Genomic DNA, 11,119 nt, shown 5'->3' on the forward strand with positions numbered 1-11,119 from the left:
GTCCCTTTTCTCCTTCTCCTTCTCTTTCTCTAACTCAAAGTACTCTACAAGAAGCTGAGGGTCAAATGTTCCTGTAAAATTTTACACAAATTCAAATCGTGAAAAACCAGCCTCAATCAATAAAATTCCGAAACGGCGACAGAGGCAAAAGAGAAAGAGACGTGTTTGCTTGTATCAAAAACGTTTCACTCTCATTCTCACATTTCAATCCCAGGAAGAGAATTCTAATATGCGATTCTTTAGTGCATTAAAATATTACTATAAGATCCAGACAGACACTCCCTTATTTAAAAAAAAAAAACAATTAAATTAATCAAAGCAATTTATTAATTAAGCAACTGCAGCAAGATAACATTTTTATTAAAAGGAACGTTAAAAGAAAGAAAGAAACCAAGCAGTACCCCAGTCTCAATCCAGTTTTTTCAACCAAACAAGGAAATTAAAATGCGGCATTCGTTGTAATACGTCAAAATACCGATGTAAATTATAATGATGTATTCCGTATAATGGTGGTTCATGTCATAGATTTGGCCTTCACCGTAAATCTCTCTTCGGACCGGCTTTAGTTCGCCGGATATAGAGCGCAACCGCTGTTGTCCGTCGTGGATTGTCGGATAGGCGGTGTTTGCTGCGACGGTGAGTATGAGTGAAGTGAGGAAAAGTAGCAGAACGAAGTCGTTTGGGCCATGATTCGAAGTTTACTGTTGTTCAAGCGTTGAAAAAAAGGAGACAGAGAAAGGATATAATAAAAATGATTCTTGTTGTGATTAGATTTTAATTATTTTTTTAACATTTGATTAAGAGGATAATAGAGAATAACTTACTGGCGTATTTGCTCTTGAAGCAGATAGATTGATTAATCCATTCAACCTTTTGCCCTAATCGCAACGAGAAGAAGATTAAGAAAAACAGGGCAATTAGACGAATCCCAACGAGAAGAAGATTTATAAGAAAAGAGCAATTAGAAGATTGATTGAGAAGAAGATTGATTGTCGCAATGAGAAACTTCTGCAGTTCAGTGGAAGAGCGACAACGAGAGATTTTGGGGGGCAGAATGGGTTTTTGGGTGCTGGAATTTTTGGCGGCAAAAATGGGTTATTCTAATAAAAAATGCTACGGAGACAGAACGTTGGTACCGAAGTTTTACACCGATCTATATGTTATTTGACTTGAACATGGTCACGTAAGATAGTAAGATACAATATAGAGATTCAATGGATGAATAGCCGTCTAATCATTATGGACTTCTATTTATATTTTATGGATAACCATTCATCATAAATGGACGAGAGTCTAAAAAATATCAATGGAGTCTCTTTATTATGGATGACCATCCACATTATATGGACGGCTATTCATATAATTTTTTCTCAAATAATTTTTTTTTAAATTTAGAATTTTCTTTTCATTTATAAAATCCTATAACTTGTCTAAGACGCTTCTACAAATAAGCGTCAAAATTGTTAGACGAAATATTCATTTTTAAAGCACGAAATTTTTAGATGAAATAAAGGAAAAAAAAAACTTTGATTTTTAAAGTACAAAGTATGGACGCTAGTCCATCTCATGACGATGGTCGTTCATGATATTCATTTTTAAAGCACAAAATTTTTAGATGAAATAAAGGAAAAAAAAAAACTTTGATTTTTAAAGTACAAAGTATGGACGCCAGTCCATCTAATGGGGATGGTTGTCCATATACAATGGATGGCCATCCAATGAGATGGACGGGCGTCCGTACTCAAATAAATTTTTTTTTTTTCTAAATTTGCAATTTGTTTTTCATTTATAAAAAAATGTGAAGCAAGAGAGAAATGAAGAACTAGATAAAAAGTACTCACAATGTAGTGCCGGAGTCTAGGACAGTGACGATGAAGATGAAGAACAACAGCAGATGGAGATGAAGAAGACAAAGAACAGCGTTAGATGGAGACGAAGAAGATGAAGAATGGTGCCAAAAGGCTTTCGTTTTTTAAAACCTGTTTTGGGAGCCCTAAATTTTAAACATTCTAATTGAAAATTTTAAAGAGATTTTTTTATTAAACTAGAATTTTAGTATGGACGACTGTCCATCTTACACAGACGGCTGTCAATTATTTGTTTTTAAATTTTTCTGGACGTTCATCCATAGTAAATGGACACCTATCCATATTATATGGACAAGAGTCTATTGACATTGTCATGAATGATCGTCCATTTGTGATGAATGGTCGTCCATAGCGTATGGACGACCATCTATTAACGAAATTAATATTTTCTGTCCAACGTGACTGCGTCTTAATGGATGCCACATTGTTCAGTAAAAAATTTTGGTGCACAAATTTAGTGTCCGTAGCATTACTATATTCTAATTGTTTATAACCCCAGATTGACTTAATGAAAAATGGGTCGGAGAATTTGCCTAAGTGAAATTTTTGAGGTGGGAAACTTTGCATTAGTGCAATTTTAGCTTTTGTTTTTTTAAACTTAATCCTTGGCAGTTAAAAACTGTCAGCGATTGAGACTATAATAGTCAAGAAAAAGAATTGTATAATTTGATTTTGACAAAATCCGTAACAATTAATAACTGTTAAGGATTTTGTAAAACAGTCAAAGATTATTTCAAATTCTTGACGGTTCATATATTGTCAAGAATTACATTTCTTGACCATTTTTTAGAACAATCAAGAAATTCTCTCAAAGAAATTCTTTTTTCTTATAGTGTACCCAAAAATGATATATACAAATATTCTCTTTCGTCACCCACATATTTTATACACAATTTACGGTTCAAATATTATATTACCTCAACCGTCATAAAGTTGTCATTATATCTTTAGGGTTAGCTTGGGAGTTTTATGGTAGTGGTTAAGAGGGTAAACTATTGTAGCGGTTTTGAGGGTAAATAATTGTAGTGGTTTTGAGAGGTTTTTAGTATGGGTTTTTAAAACACCTAACCTATGCTTGAAAGTTTATTTTCCAGTGGTTCTGACAGTTTTTTTGAAATGATAAATTTACATATACGCCCATAAAAATATCCCAACTTCAACTAGTACTTGGGAGTTTTGTTTTTTCAATTACAAGATAATGATTCTTTATTTATTTTCTACTTATTAATATTTTATAACTTCAAATGTGTTAGAGTCTCCTTATCCTTTTTCGCCATTTTTTGCAGCATCTGGAATGATTAAGAAATTGTAGCTCCACTTCTCCAAGAAAACATCTGGAAATGAGATTTTAATAATTTTTTTTTTGATTGCTTAAATTTTTTTTTTTAAATTACTTTATATTTAATATGGTTAGAGACGCGTATAATATGGTTAATTTTTTTGTTTTCATATAATTGAGATAGTTTTGTAGTAGATAGAGTATTTGTGGAATAAAATTTTAAAATCAATCAAAACGCTCTAATTTGAGGTGTTTTATAAACCCCTAAAAAATATACTACAGTAGTTTTGGGAGGTTTTTTAGCCGGCTAAAACCAGTGTATAAAATATCTAGCAAGTAATGGTTTTAAAACATTAAAAATCTCTCAAAACCAATGGAAACAAAAACTCCCAAGCGGATCCTTAAACTTAAGCTAGTAGTTAGGGATTAGACCTATTCACATGAAACTTGGATTATATTTGTTGTCCAATTAAAAAGGTGAGGATTTGAACTTTTGGCCTTTGGCTCAACATTATTATTTGGATTGATAAGCTGCTTGATGGGGTGATATTTGCTTTGATGCAATAGCAAATTTACGGTCTACAGTTTTGACAAGCTTAGATTTCAAAAGGAGAATTGGAAAGTAGAGCATATATATATATAAGCTGAGACTCTTGATTATTCCGTAGATACAAAACTCCCATACATTTTTATTTATTTCGCAGTCATAGAGACCGCTACTAGTACAGTAGTACTACTACTTATATATGACGCATGAGAACTAAATTATTTTATTCATTATATATCTACAAACTTAGTTCTGCAAACGTCCTTTCTTCGATCATCCTCATGCTTATTACTCTTTGGCAGTAATGTCGATTTCCCTGATGACGAGTCTGGTCTTCTCCTGAGCATCCGGTGAAGACAAAGAGATCTTCATATCACCAGACATACCAGAACTGGGAGTGTGGAATTCTCCAATTGTGAGTTGTATCCAAACATTGGTTTCTTGATCACTTAGATTTTCTGTGGTTTGTTCAGTTTCTCCATTTGGGAGTTGAAATTTCAGGGTGACGGGTTTATCCCATCCCTTGGCTCTGTCCTTCATCATTATAAGGAAAGAAACTTCATAGGTTTTGTCTGGAGATAGTTTACGTGTCTTGAAATTTGTTTTTACCTCGATGCTCTTTCCACTTATTAGTTCATTCACTTCCACGCCCTTTATTTTGCACCTTTTCCAATCTCCTCCATGGTATGTGAGACCTTTTGAAAAAAGCCTAAAGTCGATGGCATCGGAGTCCTCGTTATGCTTACACAGCTGCAATATACGTAAAATATTAGAAAAATAAGAAAAAATTACATGGGACAGTCTTACCAAGTCATCTGCTTGATGTGACGAGATCGTCCACTGATATAATGGTAGATATTGCTATGTATATACTAATTTTTTTCATTCATCAATTACTACCCTCTACCATAACAACCACTATGATGGTCGACTATTGGACTGTCTTACCACCTTACCCGGAAGACATGGACTTGGAAATATTTCTCAAAATATTGAGTACTTACCTTGAAGTTAAAACTTAATTATATATTACTAAACAGTGAGAAGAGTAACCACGAAAATAATATGATACAAATACAGTTTGTAAGATGGGGCCTTTACCTGTGTGTTCTGATTCAAGAGAACTCCATTCTGGAGCTGTTTAAACACCTTCTGTGGAGAGGAGGTGTCAATCTCTGAGTCTGCATCTTTAACAATGTCATGTACGTTGTGTGGAAGTTGAGCCATCTCGTGACCTGTTGTACTATATACTCTTAATTTCCTTAACTCTTGATGATCCTTCTCAAGCAGTCCTCTATTTATAGCATCATCAGAGAATATTTAAACTTATTCCTTCAACGGAATGAAAAGATGTTCTTTATCATGATAATTAAGCATCTTGAATCACTTTACTCCCAAGGATAAATCAGATTCTCAACCCACCAGAGAGGCCGTATTCTATACGCAGTTAAAGTGACCGCTTTTACTGTAAAATGATACAACAATACAAGTGTGATATTTATCCTCTAGGTGTACGCGTGCATGCAGTACCAATATCTCATTCATCACATCTTGTCAAAGATTATATATTATATTGTGTAAAAGAAACTCCAACTATTATTTTCTGTCTGAATCATCAGCTTCAGACAGGTTCCATGGTTAAGATACGTTAATGCCGAAAGTTGCACCAAATTGAAAATCACGATCTTGTCCGTTTTATCTCTTCTCTGGTCTTAAAGTAGTCACCACTGGTTTCTAGAAAACTAGAATAATGATTTTACTGCCTCTAGAAAACAAAGCCCTGTATTAAATTAAGAATCTGATCTAACTAGGATTGATATTTCTCCTAGGATTCTTTATTTATATGATCCATGTATTTCTTCTTACGTTGCATACCAAATTCGGGCACTAAAAGATATTTATTTATGATTCTAATCCACTATTTATTGCCACCTTTCCAGATGTACTTCATGACGTAATTGGATGACATACATATTGAGACATAGAACAAATCCGTCTCCAATCTTTCCAGGTGTTTTGAAGAGTACTCTCCATTGACAATTTGGCTTTTAACTTTTAGTTTCAAGCGTCCATCTACCCCAGTTTCTTTTCATTTTTCTTATTCGAACTTTTTTTGTTTTGTTTTTTTTTTCGTTTTTGAGACGGAGTTAAGCATTCGTAGCTGGATTTATCGGATGTGAGTGTGACTCATTTGGACTATGCATATATGTTATATGATGTTTCATGTAGCTTGTAACTTTATCTAAAGTTGATTAATTAAATCGTAGAACAGTAAGCGATGACTCAGTATTATATTTGAATCCTGAATTTTTTTTCCTTTTTCATTATTCTGAATGGTGGGGATTCTAGTTTTAGACATTTAATCCTCTTACTATGTTAAATTATTATTCCACTTAAAAGCTTGAGGTAATAGATGAGGGGCTCACTATTATATTAGTCCAATAATAGTGAATAGAGTGAGTTGTTGATTTTCCTCATCCTAGTTTTTCGACTGGATAACATTCTTTTGATGGCAAGTCCCTATATGGAGCTTCCGTATGACACTATAGAATATTCTATAGTCCTTAAACATTTATGGTATTATAGGGGTATCACATCATGCATACGTACCATCAACCAATACATTCTTGTCATATAAGTAGAGGTGGAAAATTTGGGCCGGGTTAGGCGGGTCAACCTAACCCGGCCTGGGAAAATGCGGGTTAAGTCCGGACCGCCAAGATGGCGGTCCAGGTTGACCCTAACCTGGCAACAACCCCTGGGTGGGCCGGGTTGCACAATGGCAACCCGTAACCCGGTGGGTTACTGTTTTGTCTCTTTTGCAAGAGACCCGGCAACCCGTCGGGTTGGTTGTGTGCAACCCGGCGGGTTGCACATTACAACCCGCCAACCAGGCGGGTTGTAATGGCCAACCCGCCAACCCTCCGGGTTGCAACAGCCAACCCAGCGGGTTGGCCGAGAAAAATAAAAATTTTTATTTTATTTTTCAAATTACCCCTTTACCCTTGAAATATAGCCATTTTATAGCCGTTGGAGGGGTCTTTTTCGTCATTTTTCTTTCCCATTTTTTCCTATAAATTGGCCCTAAACTCTCACATTTTTCTCACAACTCAAATTCTCTCATTCTCTTATATTCTCTAATCTCTCAATTATTCATTTATTAGTTTTTGCAATTTGCTCATATTTTAATTTTTATTAGTTTTTGCAATTTTTAATTCATATTTCCAATTTTCCAAATTCCAATTTCCATACTCCAATTCTCTTTCTTTAATTTTTATTTCTTCTACATCATTTTTTTTTTTCAACTACATGGATAAATGAATAAGTCTAATTTTTCTTATATTACAATTTTATTGTATCAAAATTGAATTAATATTTGAAATGTTAACAAAAAAAAAAAAAAAAAAATTGAAGAATTGATATTTGAAAAGTTAATTAAAAACAATTATATTTATAATTATTTATTTGAAAAGTTAAATAAAAAACAAAAAAAAAAAAATAAAAAAACAAAAAAAAAGGAAAATCGGGCTAACCCGGCCTGGATCACCACCTAACCCAGCAGGTTAGGGTTGGCCGGCCGGGCTGGGCCAGCCATTTTGGAGAAAATGGCGGGCCTAACTCGGCCTGCCTTTGTTGGCGGGTGGGTTAGGCCCGGCCCACTGAACAAAGTAACCCGTCGTGGGCCAGGCCGGGTCGGGCCGGGCGGGTTACTTTTCCACCTTTATGTATAAGTTTTTAAAAGAAATCCTATAATATAATGGTGATACCACAAGCCACTTAAAAGTTGACATGTGTAAATCTCATTAAAGATTAATTGACTAATTTCTCTGATTTCCACGAAAGCTGGCTAACTCAAATATACTAAAACCCTGAAAATCTAAAGAATTTAAAGCAAAATTGAAACAAAGTTATTATTGTTATATACCTAACAAATCTAAGAAATTGAACAATTGAAACAGAGGACTTGCTGTTTGTGTTCTTTTGTTGTGCAAATATTTTTTGGTCCAGTGGTGGTGGTTGTAGAAATTATGGTAGAACATTTACCATGGATTTGAGTAGGAAGGACATGTGATACATAAAGTCCACCAAAAGCTCTTACCTAATACAATGGTTTATAAATTTTTCATTACTTTATAAACACACACACACACCCAAAAAATAAAAAAATAAAAAAATAAAAAAAAATAAAAGCTGTTGAGTAGAACATTTCTTTACACTCACGATATGAGAATTAATATCATATAATTTCAAAATTTTAACTAAAGGGCAATTTTGGTTGAATTGAAGAATTGTATGTTTTCAATTCATTAATATTTTAGTAAGAGTTACATTCTTTATATAGGGAACATACAATCTACGAAATCTCTTAATTATTTTAATTACAATAAATAGACATAATAAGAAGATTATTGGATATTAAGAACATTATGAGTATCCTAAAATTGATAAAATAAGAAGATTCTAAAATATTCAAGAAATATTGTTGAAATCTCAACACTCCCCCTCAAGTTGGTGCGTAGATGTCACACATGCCCAACCTATCTAAAACTTGTGAGAAAATATGTATGGAGACAGCCTTGGTAAGAATATCGACTAATTGATCCTCTGATTGAATCTTGGGCAATTCAATAATCTTTTCATCCAATTTTTCTTTGATGAAAAATCTATCTACTTCAACATGCTTCATACGATCATGTTGAATGAGCAATGTCACATGCTACTTTATTGTCATAATATAATTGGATTGGTTGATTAGATTGATAGCCCAAATCTTGCAGGAGAAATCTTAGCCACAAAGCTTCAAAAATCCCAAGTGTCATTCCCCTAAATTTTGGTTCAGTGCTTGCGCATGCCACAACATTATGTTTTTTGCTTCTCCAAGTGACTAGATTACCACCTACAAAAGTGAAATAACTAGAAGTAGATTGTCAGTCATCCACTGCTCTAGCCTAATCAACATCAACATATGCATTCACATTTTGGTAGTCCTCATTTTTAGTAAACAAGATTCCTTTTCAAGAGCATGTTTTAAAAATATCAAGATGCGCATAACTGTGTTCTTATGTTGTTCTCTAGGATTATGCATGAATTGACTGACTATACTCAATGCATTAGCAAGATCTGGCCTAGTATGTGATAAGTACATCAATCTTCTCGCAAATGTCTAGTATCTCCCTTTGTCAATTGGTATTTGACCGGTCTCAACTCCTAATTTCAAACCTTCTTTGATTGGTGTATCAGTTAGTTGACATGCTGACATACCAATTTCCTGCAACAGATCTAAGCCATACTTTCTTTGTGATAGAAATATACCTTTGTTAGTTTGAGACACTTCGATTCCAAGAAAATAATTCAAAGAACCTATGTCTTTCATCTTGAATTCTTTTGACAAGTACTTTTGTAAAGCCTTCATTTCTTCTAGATCATTTATTGTAACCACCATATCATCCACATATACAATAAATGCAGTGATCTTGTCTTGATTTTTTTTAAGGAACAGTGTGTGATCTGAATTCCTCTAATGGTAGCCAAAAGACGTCATAGCTTTTGTAAACCTCCCAAACCATGTCCATGGAGATTGTTTCAACCCATATAGAGATTTCTTTAACTTACATGCCTTTTGGTTGTGCTTTTTAGGTGTATTCCTAGTGAATGATCCATATAGGTCTCTTCTGTAAGTTATTTTGTCAACTTATGATTCTAGTGGTGTAACACTAGTCATGGTATGATCACTTCACTTTGAATATTGCACAATCATTTTGTTTAATTTCCAGTGTGACGAGCTTGTGTTAAAAGTGACCACCTTTTATTTTGTTGTTTATTTGCTATATCGGGTGAACACCTCTAAGTTTGAGTGATCACAACGTATTTGGCACATGTATTTGGGTAACACGTGTTATGCTTCTAGAATGCATGAGCTGTTATATTCTCTTTTGAGATATTTGTGTGGTTCATAACACTTGTAAAATTCATATTCAATGTGCCGAAAAGCTTTATTCTCTTTGATAGGTGGCATCTTAATATTGGAATAAACTTTTATAAAGGTGAATTCAATAAATTTATCCCTTGCCACATGTCCCCTTGCATTAGAGCTCAAGTTTTCTATATATCTGTCTTCTCTAATGCAATTCTTTTCAAGCTTAATTATTCCTCTGATATTACTTTGAAAATTCTCTAAGGTTTCTTTTGTTATGAATCAGGTTTCATATGCCTTAGGCTTACAAATACCTTGGTTAAACTTTGTTTATTTGTTCATGGCTAAAATTTGGGTTTCCATTGGTGATGCTTGATGGGATTTCAAGCTTTTGGAGCTGAAGTGCGTCTTCGGTGTTGATCCTTGAGAGGAGCTCAAGGCTAATCAGGTGGTCTTGTGAACGTGGAGCTTGCTGTGGTAGTTCGAAGTTCGACAAAAGGATGGATTTGAAGCATTGCAAAACAAGGAGTGTTCTTGTAACTTATGCTTAACTTTGGCTTTGTAATTGAACTATAAAAGTTTACCATAGTGGATTGGCTTCATCTGGACGAGGTCCCATGGATGTAGGCATGTTGCCGAACCATGTAAAAACCCCTGGTGTTCTTTATTTTGTTTTATTGTTGGTTGTTTTGCAATGATGAAGAATGAACACTAAAATCAACTTAGCAACCCATTCCACTTAGGTTTAATTCACTTGGTAAAAGAATTAAATTTTTCATCTTCTAACAATTCTCTATGTAGGAAAGTTTCACATCGAATTGTTGTAGGGGCCAATCTAGGTTTGCAGCTGAAGATAATAATACACATACCGTGTTGATTTTAGCTACGGGTGCAAATGTCTCTGTACAGTCGATCCTATGGGTTTGGGTGTACCATTTTGCTACTAGTCTAGCTTTGAATCTCTCAATTGTACCATCAGCTTTATACTTCATAGTGTAGAACCATCGACATCCAACGGTCTTCTTTCTTGGTGGACAATCAGCAAGATCCCAAGTTCATTCTTCCGTAATGATCTCATCTCTTTGTTCACAACTTTCTATTTTGGATAAGATAAGGCTTTGATGAGAATGAAAAATGTAATATTTTCCCCTTAATGTCTGGTCTTTTATACTTATTTGGTGCCTAGATGTACTCATTATTATTTTATTTTGATTTAGGATGCAAATAGAGGCGTTAAATGCAAAACGAAACTAATTGGGCGATTTTAGATAGTTTCAACATTGCTTCATAAGCTGGGCATAACTCTCTCATCCAAGCTCTGATTGAGATGATTCAAAAGGCTATGGAACCCTAAGAAAGAGGTATACAATTTCATCTTTTGAGTTTTGAGAGATACTCGCTACATCAAGGTTGGAATTGGGCTTGAAGTTGACGCAACTGCACTGCTGACATTCCAGAATGTTCGACCTTATCATGCAATTCCAATATGCGGTTTATTATTGGAAGTTTTG

General features: G+C 34.3%; 1 protein-coding gene and 1 long non-coding RNA gene across 2 annotated transcripts; both read right to left on the reverse strand.

The window, feature by feature from the left end:
• On the reverse strand, positions 1-976 carry LOC116119098. Its single transcript, XR_004126316.1, has 3 exons — positions 825-976; positions 402-628; positions 1-71 (listed from the first exon to the last, which is right to left on the reverse strand). It is a non-coding gene; the product is annotated as an uncharacterized LOC116119098 (long non-coding RNA).
• Positions 977-3,772: 2,796 nt separating this feature from the next.
• Positions 3,773-4,956, reverse strand: LOC116119132 (protein PHLOEM PROTEIN 2-LIKE A1-like). The gene is made up of 2 exons (XM_031405079.1): positions 4,796-4,956; positions 3,773-4,444 (listed from the first exon to the last, which is right to left on the reverse strand). The coding sequence occupies exons 1-2, from the start codon at positions 4,919-4,921 to the stop codon at positions 3,983-3,985; spliced, it is 588 nt and encodes a 195-aa protein (XP_031260939.1). The 5' UTR covers positions 4,922-4,956; the 3' UTR covers positions 3,773-3,982.
• Positions 4,957-11,119: the final 6,163 nt, after the last annotated feature.

Source organism: Pistacia vera, unplaced genomic scaffold (assembly GCF_008641045.1).
Source record: "Pistacia vera cultivar Batoury unplaced genomic scaffold, PisVer_v2 Contig873, whole genome shotgun sequence".
NCBI lineage: Eukaryota > Viridiplantae > Streptophyta > Magnoliopsida > Sapindales > Anacardiaceae > Pistacia > Pistacia vera.